The sequence below is a fragment of the Sander lucioperca genome, chromosome 10 (genome assembly GCF_008315115.2).
Source record: "Sander lucioperca isolate FBNREF2018 chromosome 10, SLUC_FBN_1.2, whole genome shotgun sequence".
Taxonomy (NCBI): domain Eukaryota; kingdom Metazoa; phylum Chordata; class Actinopteri; order Perciformes; family Percidae; genus Sander; species Sander lucioperca.
In genome coordinates this window covers 13298906-13315285 of record NC_050182.1, presented here as the reverse complement: position 1 = coordinate 13315285, position 16380 = coordinate 13298906, and the positions used below count along the sequence as shown (strand labels likewise).

General features: G+C 40.0%; 1 protein-coding gene across 2 annotated transcripts in view; it reads left to right on the top strand.

The window, feature by feature from the left end:
• LOC116035974 (inactive phospholipase C-like protein 2) overlaps positions 1 to 14003 on the top strand; it is a 38540-nt gene extending 24537 nt beyond the window's left edge. The window contains exons 4-7 of one of the 2 annotated variants that reach the window (XM_031279360.2): positions 827 to 1030; positions 5953 to 6028; positions 10929 to 11038; positions 12936 to 14003. In XM_031279360.2, coding sequence (XP_031135220.1) covers positions 827 to 1030; positions 5953 to 6028; positions 10929 to 11038; positions 12936 to 13139 — 594 coding nt within the window. In that variant the 3' untranslated portion in view covers positions 13140 to 14003. Of the gene's footprint in view, positions 1 to 826; positions 1031 to 4580; positions 4778 to 5952; positions 6029 to 10928; positions 11039 to 12935 lie in introns of those variants that run through there. The other variant, XM_031279361.2, reaches the window with a different exon arrangement.
• Positions 14004 to 16380: the final 2377 nt, after the last annotated feature.

The following is a 16380-nucleotide window of genomic DNA, read 5'->3' as shown; positions in this document are numbered from 1 at the left end:
AACTGGGCCTTTAGCCGGCTGTTAACATGTATTAACCTTAGCACTTGCTATTTTTAACAGCTCTCAATCTAGACAACTCCAGTCCCAAACCTTTCTTCTTATGATAAAGGGATCATGAACACGGCGTAATTTTCTCTTTCATGTTCACATTAATGCCTCATTTGTGGACTTTATTTCTCATTTGAAGTCTCCGTAAAGAAATTCAGTGAGTAATGCTGTACTGGAGTGTCACAACAATCTGTGGTTGCTCCCATGTTGTGTTTCTTCAGGCATTGTAGTAGGATTTATTTTGGTAGCCCTGTTTATATTGCAGTCATTGTGTAATGCTGAAAATGTGCTAAACAAATAAAGCTGCCTAATAACAAGCCACTGGCTTTGAGACTATAACACATCTTGGCCGTCCTGTCACAGTTTGTCCCTCCGGTCCTTTATGTTTATGGATTTAAATTTGTGCTTTCACAGGAAGCTTAGGATTTGTGTGATGTGTGTGTGTGTGTGTGTGTGTTTGTGTGTGTGTTCGTTCCATTTCCGTGTGAAACTGGTGTCAGTCCAAAAGGATTGTTTATGATTAGCTAACGTGTGCCAAAATAAAAGTTCTCTCAGGTAATGAGTGAGCTTCCAGCCACTTCCTTTGACTACTCCGTGGGGTTGTGGTTATATATTTAATGCAGATCAATGCCAGATTTTAGCGACATGGAATATATTCCCTTTCTTTTCAGACTTTTACTAGTGTTATGTCATTAGACATATGTTTTGCTTGGTATGCCAGTATAAACCAGTATAACTGCTTGCAAGCCCAGCTTTAATTTCTCTCTTCTCTCTGCAGAATGCCATTGTGTCCTTTAAAGAGCTGTGCGGCCCTTCAGCAGTGGCTAACCTGAAGCAGTGCATCTTGGCCCTTTCCCCTCGACTGACTGGACCCGACAACAGCCCCCTTCTGGTGTTCAACCTCGCCGACCAGTACCCTAACTTGGAATCCCAAGGCCTGCTACCAGAGGTCCTCAAGAAAGTCGTCACCACCTATGACATGGTGAGTAGTCTGAAAGACTTTGTTTGCACAATGATACCACCTGGAAGTACATGTGATGCGAGCAGATAGATCCAGATAAGTTACTGTCAAATTAAAAAAACAGGAAGAGACACAAATTACTGATCTGTGTGGGTAAAATATAAAACAGGATTTTATATTCAGTTATACAAACCTAAAATAATCCCAAAAAAATCAGAGAAACAAATTAGCACACATTATTTAATCTTAAGATGTTTTGGGGTGAATGTGCTTTTACTTTCTTGTCAGTCCTTGTGGTTCTCATGCAGGCAGCAGTGCACAGAGAAAAATGTTATTTCTCAACATATTAACTGTAGTTTAAGGAGGATTTGGCAGTGGTGCTATCTTTGTCTATCTGTGTATCTACCTATGCATCAATCCACTAAAGGAAAAAAAAGAAGACCTTACCAAGCAAACAAGCTTCGACTCCAATCAAATCAATACTGTGGCTTTTCTGGACACTATTGGAAGCATACAGAGATGGTTAGGTAACATGGCAGGAGCTCTGTTAAGTAAAAAAAATCAATGTTATGTTATGCAACATGCCATTGAGGCTATTCCCAGACAACGCCATTACCCTAAACACATCCTGAGCAAGTCGACTTTCCATCATTATTTCAGTCACTAGGCAGAAATCCCCTGGATAAATCCACTGGCTGAAGTAGAGCAACAAGTGAACGACTTAAAAATAATTTTGCATCCAGTAATTACAGTATATCTTATCAGATTGATCACCATCCTTTTGGCTGTAGCATCTTGCCCCTAGAATATTAAACCCTATAAGATGGGACTCGATAGACTCAATGCATGGAGACACAATTAAGTGTTATCTGCACCCAACTGTGTTATTTGTATGGCACACTTTATCCCTTGGGACTGTGGGAAATGAACATCTGAGAAGGGGTATGATGCTGAAATGATGGATTAAGTTGACCCCTCTGCTGGATTCAGACTCATGAGTAAAGGGTTAGTTAATTGGGCCTGATGGAAAGAGTGCCTGGAAAATTGAGTTGGAGGGAAGAAAGGAGAAAATGACAAGTGTTTGGAGACCAAAATCATAAGTGGTGTGAAGCTACAGGCCTGAGTGCCAGATGAGACAGAGAGCAAGTAGGTGCACAGCTGAAGGAGAGCTGATGAATGCAGAGGCCCACATGAAAGCAGGAGAGCCAAACTTTAACGAGTTGTAAATAATGTATGGAACAGTACCATCAGAAATCCAGGCACAGTGTCAAAATCCAGACTTTCGCTTCCTAATTGGCAAAAATAGAATCTGGGTCTCAATTCCTGCTCATTTGTGTGCTGAGAAGAAGGTGGAGAGACTCTGCACGATGCCAGCTTGTGGTCTTAGATAATATGCTCTGATTTCTGTTTTTGTTCATAACAGATGCAGTAAGGGCCATCCTGTAAATAGATGAGTTGGGAATGCACAATCTCTCAACACTGAACCAAGGGCAATACAAAGCTCATATGTTAGTCATTGATTTGTCTGACCCAATATTATTTTTTCTATGGCACTTAAATATGTTAGAACTATACATAGCCTACATATTAGTTCTATGTATTATAATTCATCTGCATATCTCCGATATCTTTTATCCATAATTAAGGTCTGTTGTGTTTAACATGTATCCCCCTTTACTTGTTACTAGTTACATACCTAATAGTATTGCTAAGATATTATCACATACAAAATAAATGAGCATTTGTGTCTGTTATATACGGGTATATTAATAATAATAAAACTATACATAGCACTTTCAAGAGAGTGGTCTTTAGTGTCCACTTACCTTAGATTATACCTTTAAAAACATTTGAGATGCGGTATCTGCCACCAAGACGGTAATCTCTTCTCCCATTAGGGAAGTAATCACAGCGTGTGCGACAGCACTAAGTGCCACAACTGCAGCTGTGGAGTGACACAAAACAGCCACAATCGCTTAGTCATGACCCATGACTGCTTTCAGTGTAACACAGTGATTCACTACATGGGTTTTTGAAACTGCATCTGTCCCCCGTACAGTTCCTGATATCAGGGGATGGACTCTATGTAATCATGCCCAAAAAAAAGGGCATGATTGTCTTTAGAAAATCTGTCACTTTGCCATGCCCTCTCTAACTCTCACAAGAGTTATAGATCTAAATTATGATGATGTAATGGTAGAGGTACCCATATCAACTAGGGGTGGGAATCACCAGAGGCCTCACAATACCATCACAATACTTAAGTCACGGTACAATATTATTGCGATTTTAAGCATATTGCAATATTCTGTGATATATTGCAATTTATTACCTTTTTTCCAACTTCAAATGTTTCCCAATTTCAAATTATGTCCCCAAAAGAAAACTTTGTCAACATCTGTTTTATCTAAAAAGATACATTTCTCCGTTTGTTCATCTCACTTCAATTTCATTGCTGCAAAATGGGATAGTCAAGCAGACAAACTGACCAACACACACATAATAAAAGATCGATACTTGGCGTCTGTGTATCGATACAGTATTGCCACGGAAAATATTGCGATACTATGCTATATCGATTTTTTCTCCCCACCCCTAATATCAACTAATTTCAATAAAAATGCACAGCACACCAACAAATTCTAATTGATCTCACGACTATCCAGTAGGACTTGATGGAATAAGAAACCCTACCACTAATTTAGAAGAAACAATATCCAATAGTAAAGCCTTAGTTGCTAATCAAATGTTTTCCTACCACAGTAGTGGTAGTAGTAGTTAAAGGATGTCTGGTGTTATTCAATATTTATCTTACTGTCAGCAAATCTAATGAAAAGATCAAAACCAACAATGTGTTAGCATCAAGCTTTTTGGTTCCCACTAATGACATTAATCTTTAACAAATGGATCTCAACACATATACAGTAATAGTACTTTAAAAAGGCTCAACTGTGCACTGTTCTTTTAAAAACAGAAATAACTAGTGCATGTGTTGGGGAGAAATGCATTTGGTGCTCGTGTGAGTATTTCCAGCTACAGGATAGTGTATGTGGGATTGACTCAAAATAAACCACAGTGCCCATGTTCATACTAATGCAACAGTGTGGCTCATTGATAGTTTTTGGACAACAGTGGAGCTCTCTGGCACAGAGGAATACGATTTATCAGACATTATATGCACAGACAATAGGCCTACTTCAAGTCAATAGGATCAATCAATCGCTGGTTCTGGTCTTTTCATGGGATTTCACAATAGAATATCAGACTTCACTTAATGAAACTAAATGGTCTATGGGATTTAATATGAGGGTGTTACTAATTATAACGTGTGTTCACCTGTATTTCTGAAAGAAGTTTCCGTCCTTCACATTTTCTTTCCATGCTGTTCCTGACACCCCCTGCACTCCCCCCTACTCTGTCTCTTCTATCGCTGGCTGGCCACAGAGCTGGCATGCTCCAGAGATCGATCTTAGGGGCATGATGTTTGTCGCTGCTCTTTTTTCAGAATGGCTTTGTAACACTGAGCTTGAATAAAACTGTGTTTTTCTTTCCTTCCTTTCCATTTTGGCAGCAGAGCAGGGCGGCCTGGCTTTGTGACACAACTTTGCGGTGCACTTAAGTCACTTAGGGAGTGTACAACTAAATGTACAAGTCAATTACAGCAATCCTGCATAAACAAAGGCCCCAGTGCCCAACAGGCACAAATTGAAATCAAAAGCAGTGCAACAATGTGGGTACATATACTGTATCATCTCCGTCACATTAAACAATTAAACTTGTACTAAGATTATTACTAAGACAATCGAAGAGAAAGATCCAGATGGCCTGTTAGTAGGGCTGCACAATTAATCGCAATTTTATCGAAATCGCAATATGGACTAGTGCAATATCCAAATCGCGGAAGGGGGGCCCGCAATATTTGTTAAAAACAAAATATGTGTCAAACCATTCTGAATTAAGTATTGTGGTGCTACAGAGAAGTCCCAGTCTACAAATCCTGTCCTACAGAAAACATCTTTGTTTGGTCCAGATCCTCGCAAAAAACACACTATAATCATTTACATTATTTTTTTTTAATTTTAACGAAAATGAGAATAAGGATACAAAAATCATCATTACCTCCAATATCGTGAATCATATCGCAATCGCAATATCAGTCAAAATAATCACAATTAGATATTTTCCTCATATCGAGCAGCAGTACCTGTTAGGCACCCTGTTCACTCAGTATGTATTTACCTCTCTCTGTGACAGGCTACATATGCATCATTAACCTTGTGAAACACCACTGTGATGTTGTCCCTGTGTAAGGAAGTCAAAGTTTTTTTAGGGTGGTGTTGGGCGGGTGCGTTGTTGGCATTTAACATGTAAATAGATCCCAAAGTCTGCCTTAACGGCCACCATGAGACTTTTAACAACCTGCAGGTCAGCAGAGTTTTTGCATTCACTTCGGGTTGAGCACAACACCACAGGAGCTAAACTTAGCATCTTTTACAGCTGCAATTTCACAGATAACACCGTAGTGGTCTGTCTTAAGATTACTGAAATGTTTACGTTTTACTCTCATCCTAATCATACCACCTTGATTGTCTGCCTTTTTTTATTTTAAAAGAGATGCATTTAAAACCAAGTACCAAGGGGTTGACATTTATATCTCCAGATGACAAGACACTGTTCCTGTTTGAGGAGAAAAACGTACCTTTTAATAAACACCCTAATTGCTCGTGTCTCCTTTCCTCTAATTTTGGCTTTCAAAAATGCAGTTCAGCAACCACGCCCACCACCATGCCTGTAATAACAACTTGTTTTTTTTCGGAGCCCTCCCTGGATAGGAACACCCGGCCACCAGACGGAGACTGCTCCCTGCTTTATTGTGGGTTGCCAATTTTTTTCTGATGTGGAAATAAAGGCAAATATAAACAATATGTTTTGTCTCGTCTCAGATGATCCAGACCAGCAGGACTCTGCTAGAAAACTCTGAGGGGGTGTATGAGAGAATTCTACAAACCCAAAAAGCAGGTAAGAGATCAGGTCAGATGGCAAAGTAGAACAACTATAAAAGGCTGTCTACCATTAGACAGCTCCTGAATGCTTGCCCAATGGACCCACCATCTCTCTGAAGCCACACAACGCAGATCACTCAATATGAAATTCGATAGAAGTGATTATACTTTGCTTATTTGCATAAGTGGAATTACCATTTGAATTGTGTTCCAAGTATGTGATCCAGTCACTGCTTCCCTTTGAAAAGCTGCAGTTCATACAGAGGTGTTTAATTCACGCCAGTAACAGCCTTTGTGCAGTATTTTAATTACACGGTTTGGTTTAGGGTTCAGAGAGATGAGTGAATCGAAACATCAAAGCTAACAGAGGCAGTCCATGTATAGTTTTTCTGCAGCAGACGCTCGATACTAGTAAGACCGTCATGTGTATTTAATGTGTTTATGCAGTCCTGGCTTTGTAGCCTATTGTAACAGAATGACCTAATGCAACCAGGGGTAAAATAACTTCAGCTTCAGTCAGCTTTTCTGGGAAGCAAAGTTTTATTGGCAGCTCTTCAGTGAAGGCTCTGCTGGAATTTAAGAATATGCACAGACACAGTCTCAAGAAGGAAAACATTGACTGAGGATACTGTCAAAGGACGGACAGCTCTCTTCCTTTGGTGTGTTTTATCTGTGCTCCTGTTGTTTTCAAAGGTCTTTATTCTGCGACAATTCTTGTTTTAATGTAGCAAGTGTTGCAGTCTATGCAGACGTATGGGTAAAAACCCAAATAACAATTTTTACATTAATCCAGCACTGTCTGGCCATGAATTTCATCTCGGTAGCATAGAAGGCTAATTTATCACAGAGTAATCCCGCTGGAAGCGCTAAGGGAGAGTGGAAGGGCGGACCATCGGCTCAGCTTCATTGGTTTCCAGATGGACGGACTTATAAAATATTTAATTTATATTGTCGTGGAACATCAGAGAAGAGGAGGACTGTGTCTTTTAACCAATGCGGGGATCAAAGGCTTTGTGCTGTTTTTTCCTTGGTGTTTTCAGTTCGACCACCTTCCAGCCCTTAACAATTACCAGTGGCTTTGAGGAAAAAGATGCTGTGATGTTGAGCATACTGGCATCAGAAAGATCCACCAAAGCCTCTGCTCACATCTGTGCAGCTGGGAGTTTTATTTTGACCGTTTTCTATTTGGTTCAGAGATTTTGCTGTAGCATTCGCAATTTAAAATGGCTAATGTATGAAATGAGTGAGTTCTACTTGCGTTCCGTAATCATAATAAGCCTCTTTCTTATTCTATTTTGAGCACCACCTGCTGTTTCGCCAGCCGTTTACAGATCTACAGCAATATACTGTATTATTTACAATATGTACAGTTTGCAAAATGATTGTCTCAACACATGAATTACTAATTGAGCATTGTTTGATTCATAGAGCACATGTGCAAGTGTGTATTGTCAACTGTTGTGGTGCCCGAGTTCTGCCTGTTGCTCATCTTCCATTGGACTAATATAAGTTACTCTTTTGAAATAAGTATTTAAACCTGAAGGAGATGTCTGCCAGACATTATAAGATATTTTTCTACGTTAATACTTAGTCATCTTAACAAAATGACATTTCATTATTAGTGAAGTCCTGTTTGAGGACAGATGACATTTGGAAACGCAACGGGATCTGATGTTCCTATCCTTTTGAGTCCTAGCCCTGATTGATAAACCCTTGCCAGAGTGAATCATTCTTTTTTATGAAACAATAGTCAAATGAATAACACAGCAGTGAAAAGGCTCAAATAGACCAAAACATTTTTTTACGGGGCTTTTGGTCTCCAGCACCATTATATATGATTATCTAAAATCAGCTGGAGAAAATTCAACAGCCAACAATTGCAAACTAGGACACAACAGATGGCAAACTGATGAACTTGAGCATTGATTTCTTTTCCTTCTTGAACTGACATCATTTTATCCCAGTGGTAGGTGTGTGTGTGCGTGCGTGTGTGCACTCATTTCAATATGGCATGTTGCATGGTTTTGTGTCTGATGTGTAGAAACTGGGTCAGTGTAAACCCAATTCCCACTTTACAGCAAGCACAACGTTCCAGCAGCAACAGCTATTACATTTGTGAATAATCCATCACATCGGCTCAGTCAGGGCCCACTTTCCCCTCACAAAAAAAGACCCACACAAAGGCAGTAACGGAGAACACAGTCAAGTGTTTGCAACTCACACAGGGATGTCACTACTCTCACCGGGTCAACACTCATTTAGGTTCCAGTTAGCATTCAGGGCAGATGGATGGCTGAACCTGCTGCAGACTAACAAGATCAGTACGGAAGATGTTCTTAAATGCCAAGTGCAAAATGATGGTGTGGAGCTGCAGTGACATTTTGCAGAATACAAAGGGCTAATGTTTGTGTTAAAATACACTTTAATGTGGATTGAACTTTGAACAAGCTTCTCTGTGCCATATATGATAGAAATGAAGATACAATAGGAGAAGTTAGAACTTTATTCATGAGGGAAATTGTTGTTCACCAGCTGCAGTACAAAGTTGGAAAATGTACACCTATGTAGAGTGCAAATAAAAACAATATAAACAATAAAACATGATCAAAAAGGTGGAATAAACCAAATGTACACAATCAGAAAATGTAAACAGGTTGATGTGAAGTGTCATGAATATAATAACATCATATTTGTCAACTAGTGAACAGTAAGGCCCAAATACAAATAAACACTGTCAAAAATATAACTAAAATCTTAGTACAGGTAAGTGTATATGCTTAATTTAAAATGATAATATTGCACTTAATGTTCCATTATTGTGTACTGTATTATGGCCCATGGTGTCCCCTAAGTCAGAGAGTTGTAACGATTGTAATCTAAATTGATTATCTTTGTTTTTTGTGTTGTTGGTCAGACAAAACAATTGATCTTAAAACGGCATCTTGGGCTCTGAGAAAATGTGGTGATCTTTTTTTTTTTAACGTTAATCGAGAAAATAACCAGTAGATTAATTGATCATATAAATAATTAAGATGCAGCAGTAGCTGTCATTTTTATTGATCAATCATGGTTAAAGCTTTTCCTTGGTATTCTATGTCTGATTATGTGGCATTCCATGGTATGATTGTATACGATCATCTCTTGTTGAAAGAATTATCAATCCAATGAATAATTCAGGTCAAGCTCCTCTGATCTGCCACTCCATACTGTAGTGGTTTCATGCTGTGAGACGTGATGTGAGCATCAGCCTGTATTGTACAGTTGTAGTCTTGCAGCATTACCTCACAGAGATCAGTCTGAAATGCCTTGCTGAGAATGAGCTTCCCCCTTTCTCGCCTGCCAGACTCCATAAAATGTTGCTAGGCAACCTCCAGCGTGAGTTAACTGTGTGTGTGCTTGACAGCACAGTCATGGTTCACGTGCAGAGCAGCAGTTTGGTAGTTTACAGAATAGCGACCTGAAATTGAAGAGAGAAATAATTGTACATGTTTGTTAGAACACAGAAAAGGGAGGGGGGGGAGTGCATATGTGATTTAGCAGCAGTGGTGTGATGTTAGGTTCAAAGATGATCAATGTGATAGTACATTCTGTCAGTTGTTGATTATATTCACACCTGGGCTCTGGTGGCAGTCTTGTCTCCACAGCTGAGAGGATCTAAAACTTCCCAACCCCACACCTATTATGGAGATTTCACACCAAGGGGGTCTCTCTCTTGTGCAGGCCATGTTTCCATGGCAACAGCACCAACAGCGGCCAGAACTGGCTCCAGCTGATATCAGCGCTTCAAGCGGAAATGTGTGCATCCTCGCTAGGAATTTCCACTGCAAACGTGTGTTACGCAGCTATGGGCTTTTGTGCGTAGTAGGGACTCTGCTGCATCTCCCTTTGGTTTATTTACCTCACAGGCTGCAGTTGCCTGTTGCTGCAGTGTCAGTGCTGCACTGTGAAGCCAACTCAACGTTAAACATGTCCTTACTCAGACTCAGTCATGCAAAGGGGGGAAAAAAGGGAGAGGAAGAGAGGAGGTGGGAAAGCTCCTCGGGAGACAAATCCCTCCTCTGTTCGATGCCTTGATGCTAATCCACAGTGAAAGAACGTCATGTCTGTCTGCCTACGCTGCCTCTCTCGTCTGCCTCTCTCTCTGTTTCCGGGGCTTTTTATTTTCGCTCTCATCCTCCCTCGCTGCTTCCTTCAACACTGCTTTCTGTTTTTTTTTCCTCTTCCTTTGAGTTATCTTTGTTTTTTTTAACCAATTCATCAGTTTTTGCCCACTTCTGTCACTTGACATCCCATCAACACCTCATTGGGATGTGCCATTGTGCTTTACCCTCCACTTACTAACATTTCACTCCAGGATATAGATTTCAGATTTATGATGGTGAAGCAAGGTGTTGCTGAAGGAGGGCACACTTGCTCAGAAAACTGTTAACCTACATAGTGAGAGTAAATGCAACAGTGTGAATTGTTAAAACAAAAAAAGGAGACCCAAGAGAAACAGGGTGTATCTTCCTTTGTTAGCTGTCAAATAACGGACACTTGCCGAATGAAAATCAGTTTGGTCACGCAGTTTGTTTTTTTCAGACCTGACATGCAGTACACCTGCAACAGCAGTCACTGCGATCCATTGTCACACTGCAGACGTACAGTAATGAGAGGGAAATCCTTCTCCACAGCCAGAGAATCTCTCTACTTCCACATACTCAACCCTTCTGCTGCAGGAGGAGACTGTGCAATGTTGACAGTGCATGCCAGTGCCTTTGCTCTAATGTGTTTCCTCGCTGTGACAACAGGCCTAGCACCCAGTCATGTCTCCCAGACTTTAGTCACCTCACAGCTGCTCTTCTGTTTCACAAACCACCATGAGTTCCAACCATAAAGACTGACTTGACACTCGTTCTCATCTGTCTCTCTCGCAGCGATGGAATTTCACGAGAACCTCCATGACTTGGCCGTGAAGGAGGGGTTGAAGGGGAGGAAGCTGCACAAGGCGGTGGAGAGCTTCACCTGGAACATCACCATACTGAAGGTGAGATTTTTATTCACAGCAGGCAGTACAATGCAGTAGAGATGAATCTTACCATCGGTTTTTTTCAGTTAAATGACAGTTTCTGTTAGAGCTTAGCAATAGACTGGTTTTCAAGCACAGTTGTCATGAGAACCACACACACACGGGCTTGAAAACCAACCAGAATGACTGAGGGATGTATAAATCACCTGTAGCAGCAGCATCCACCCTGAAAATCAGACTGAATTGCCTTTGGATTTCGCTTCATTCATTCAGTCTGACGTTGTATGTTAGCCGAGTCCTTGTTGAGGGAGAGGTTTTGCCTTAACCAGTCAGTAGGGAGTGACCTATTGGTCCCATTTTCTTTCAACACAGAAGTGACAGTAGTGGTTGCTAGTAGTTGATCACATTGATTTTTACAAAAAATGTCGATAAAGGTAAAATATGTAGCGAGTATCGCTTTACTGTTTTTGTAAAACACATGGTGTTCAAAGTGAGAGAGAGAGAGAGAGAGAGAGAATACAGCGGTCATCGAGCAAGCTAGAGAGTGAATTCCACTAATAGGCACAGTGCAAGACTTATTCCAATCACTGAACACATCTGAGATGTGTTCAGTGATTCAGATCAGTACTTTTCAAGCAAGTTGCTCTTTTTTTCAGTACTGAAAATGTCCATACACTGTATAGGCTACCATGGCATTGTGGTAATGTGTTCTCTGCTTCCCTGCTGCACATGCATCCTTGATTGTTTGTTAATTAAAACCCATCTAACATTTTTACAATATTATTATGTGTAATATTTGTTCTAATATTTCACAAATGAAAGGTCAAAATGTAATCAAAATTACCTTTTAACGGTATTTTTTTAATGTTGGTTTTTGGACTAACACCAGTGCTTAGTGAGTCACTATACTACCTAGTCTAAGCCAGTCTGCACACCACACATGTTATTTCAACCTCCACTGCCAACACAAGGGGTAATTATTGATAAATGACCTTCTTCATATTTATTTGTGGTATTTTCCAGTTATAATTAGGATTACCACACAAATAGCTCAGCTTTCATTTATGCTTTGTCACCAGGCAGTTGAGTTGAGTCAGGCAAGTGTGTGTAATTCCTCGTGTGTGCTGTATTTTCTATCCATGTTAATCTGTCGCTTTGCTTATATATGGATCTTATTGTTGGCAGGCGTACTACTTAAACAGACTTAAGATTTTGATAATTAAAAGTACATTAATTTATCGACTGCAGGTCTTCAAGCTTAAAAAATGGCTACTGTGCAACAGAGCTTTGAACTCAGTGACATTTTTTTCCAAAAGCCCTTTTCATACATGGAGTACACAACACTGCTGGCTTCATCTAGCTGTGACGGCTTCCCGTCATTCAGGAATGGGTGTCCATTGTGTAAATGTTCCTTGCGACTTCATGCATGACATTGTCATCATGACATTTTTACGACATACTGTACTATACTATGACATACTAATCTATGACTTTTTTACTTTTTTTTTTTACAACGTACTATGACTTTTTAATGACATTCTATTCTATGACTTTTTACGACATACTATGACTTTTTATGACATTTTTATTGCATACTATACTATGACTTTTTGTGAAATTACAGTCATGCTAATAGTAAGTAAATAGTGCAGTAAGTGTGCTCCAGTAGCCAATGAGGGCAAACAGTCTGTGGCCGAGGCTAGTGGAGTCCTTGATGATGCTGGCACCCTCCGCTTGTGTTGGACAGCCTGGGTTGCAGAAAGTGGAGAACCGGTGATGTGTTGCACAGTTTTAATGGCATACTGTAATGACTTTCTTATGACATTTATATCTAAATGAAAGGAGCCACATAACATATTTCTGAGTTCCCACTCTGAGAAGCTATGCTCTAACTTTTTGATCATTACCTCCTCAGGGTCAGGCAGACCTACTGAAGCACGCCAGGAGTGAAGTCCAGGAGAACCTCAAGCAGATCCACTATGCAGCGCTCACCTGTAACCTGAGTAAAGGCGGACCAGCAGGCGGCTCCTCCGGCTCAGAGTATAAAGGCAGACACAGCCTTGAGGCCATTGCTGAGAAAGCCACCGCAGATGAGGAGCTTACCGATGAGGACAACTAATGGCCCACAGTCCCACTCTGGTGCTCTCATGTCACCCACATCCAGACCTCGACTTTGTTCCTGCCTCCTGAGCTCAAAACCCAAAGCTCTTGCTCTCTCTCCTTTACCACGCTATACATCATCGCTCTACACACACCAGTGTTTTTTCACATTCCACTGTGTACATTCCTGTATCCAAAGCACAGCTGTAACCTCTCAGACTTCCACTATGTAATCATCAATAAAATGCCACCACTTCTCAAAGACACAAATCCTACCCAAGTTTGGATGACAAAAAAAGTTTGGAAAATTGCCGTCATTATCTCTTAAAGTCTTAAAATATGTATGAGCTGTACTGAAAAGTGGAAAAGTATCTTAGACATTTGCTACACATCTGATGCTGCCTAGCCAATATGAGCACACGTTATCTAAATAACAAATCTTGACATCCAGCAAAAACATAACTTTTGGGGAAAATGTTGAAAGGGATAATATGTGGAAACGCTGATGATTATCAAAGTGTCTGACATAAACCCTAACTTTCCACAGCATAAAGTTCACAAACCTTTTCATCTATAGTCCTAATGCATTCGTTTGTTGCTCTCCCGACCCCGTCTTCTCATTTCCTGGGTGAGCTGGGAGAGCCAAGTGAAGTGAAGCAGCCACGTGACCATTCAAGACATTGACCTATTGTTCAGTGACAGTGCTCTTCTACTCAGCGGACCGGGGGTGTTACATGAGGAGACAACAAAGAAAAGGGCCCTTGAATTGTAAGAGATTTCTTAAAGCACAATTTTTTGGCGTTATGAATGTAACAGGACAGAGGGAGAAAACGAAAAAGTGGACAGAAATGTCATGAATTGGAGTAAAGAGCTGTTTACAATACTGAACTTGTTCTTGTCTGCCAAAATAGTTAAGATGTACTATGTGTATATATGGAGTTTCCCGTTACCTTTTTTCCTGCAGAGTGCACCATTTTATTATTGTATACTTGGAAATATAAGATTTATTTTATAAAAGATATATGAACATGTCAGTGGAAAAAAAGATTTGTCTGTAGATAAGGAGGGGTTGTCAATAGAAAAAGTGACCTCAGAGTTTTGTCGAGACAAAAGGACTAATAATAGAATGTATTCAAACCGTTTGTGGTGCAAACAACAGCAAAGTCTCAACAACCAGCAACTGCATGAGAAGGAACCACAACAGTGTGTTGTTAACACACACTCAAAAACAGTTTGGACGTTGACACATTTCCATATTTCAGCATTTCCCTTGGGAATATAATCAGCATTTATTTTTGGGGCATGGTCCTCCCATTTCAGGTCGCTTAATTATTTTAAGCAAAATCAACTTAATTCTCCAAGTTTTCTAAAAACTCTTTCCATAGTTACTTTTAATAGTCTGCAACCCATAAAAGGTGCCAGATTTCTAATATTTTTTTTTTATTTTTTCAGCTGTGCTCTCAATCAATTACTGTTATTCAAAACACCCCCAATGAGAAAACAGCTAATCATTTGGTTAGTCGGTCAGTTATTTTACTGAGCAAATTCAATCATTCTGCTCGTCTCACAGGAAACCAACGTTAACAAAAACAAAGTTCATGCAGTTTAATCTATCAATATTTTTAAAGATACGTCTCCCTGCCTGATACTGTTCAATGAAAAGTGTACCCACTTACAGTGTTTTGAGGTTGTCTGGGGAACCCACTGTGCAGCACATTTCGGACAGCTCAAGTGGTTCCTGTCTAGGGTTGGGTACCGAGACCCGGTACTAATACGGTACCGGTGCCTTAACGACGGTATCTACCGGACCGAATAGCAACGCAGATTTCGGTGCCACTGATATGCCTGCGCTGCTCTCTGATGCTCCGAAACGGACGTTACAGGCAAGAGAAACATCGTCGCATGTCATGCTAGTTAACACTATACTCGACAGCAGCTAACGTTAGCCTACCGTTAGCTAGCAGCTGGATTAAACACGGTTACAATGCTGACAGCTAAACAGTGTAAAGTGTGACTGTATTTCACTGTAGAGGATCCAACAGCGGTTGGAAAAACAACACAGATGGCGCGTTCACTTGAAACTGGTACCCTCGCGGTGCATTCAAAGTTATTGTAAAATACCCTTTTCCCATCTGGTGGTTGTTTTTGTCGTTCCAACAGCAATTTACTAGTGAAATACGTTATTATAAGTTATAGTTATTACTATATTAGTAAATCATTTAATTTTGACCATATGGCCTTAGCAATAAACAAGCCGTTCTTTAATGTCGCTGACTGTTTAGTTGTTTAGTACCCTTTTTTTTTTTTCTTTCTTTTTTCCAGGCACCGCTTTAAAAGTATCGCTTTAGCACCAGTATCGGAAAAAACCCAAACGATACCCAACCCTATTCCTGTCAGCCAGACAAATCAAACGAGTCACAACACTTTGATAACCCTTTGTAAGAATTTAAACTCAGGTCTGTTGACAAGATGGTTGAGAAGGATATGAACTTCGGAGTAATTATAGCTTCATAACCATTCCTGGTGAGAAAGTAGTATCTGATCCAGCAGTATCTGATCCACAATTACCCTGTGATTTAATTGTGCCACATGCTAACTAAAACATATTGCATCAGTTGACAAGTAGGAAGTGAGAAAGACGTTTTTATTGCCTTTTAAAATGCCTTTTCTCCTCATGTTGCTTCAATTCCGCTCTTGCTTGTTATTCATTTAACAGTCTAAATGTGCGTCTTTTATTTCAAATCGAATATAAGAAAGTTATGATTGCTATTACTTATACTTACTTTCTACTGATTGGACAAACAAGGCTTTAATGCTGCAATACATGCTACCTTCAGGAAAGTTGTAACTTTCAGTTTTTCTCAAAACTGCTTTGAGGAGATGATTCAATGTGGTGGTCATTTTGGTGCTGTTAAGTTGTATTACATTATACTGAGAAGTGTTCCCAATATTTGTCCAAGTCTATATCAATGAGGGTAGGCTAAATATTAACTCAATAAAATTTAACAGCACCACACACACACTACAGCCTTGTTTCATCACCTCCGAGTTTTGACAAACCCTGATCATTAGAACCTGCCTGAAGATAGGATTTATTGTAGGACTGTTGTGTAAGATTATATTATTTCTACCTAGGTGTCCCTAATAAACTGGCAACTGAGTCAACGTGGGCTTGCAAAAGTAGGGCTCAAAGATTTGAGAAAAACATATTGAATTGCCATTTTATTAAATTGCCATTACTTCCTGTAAATTAAACTACG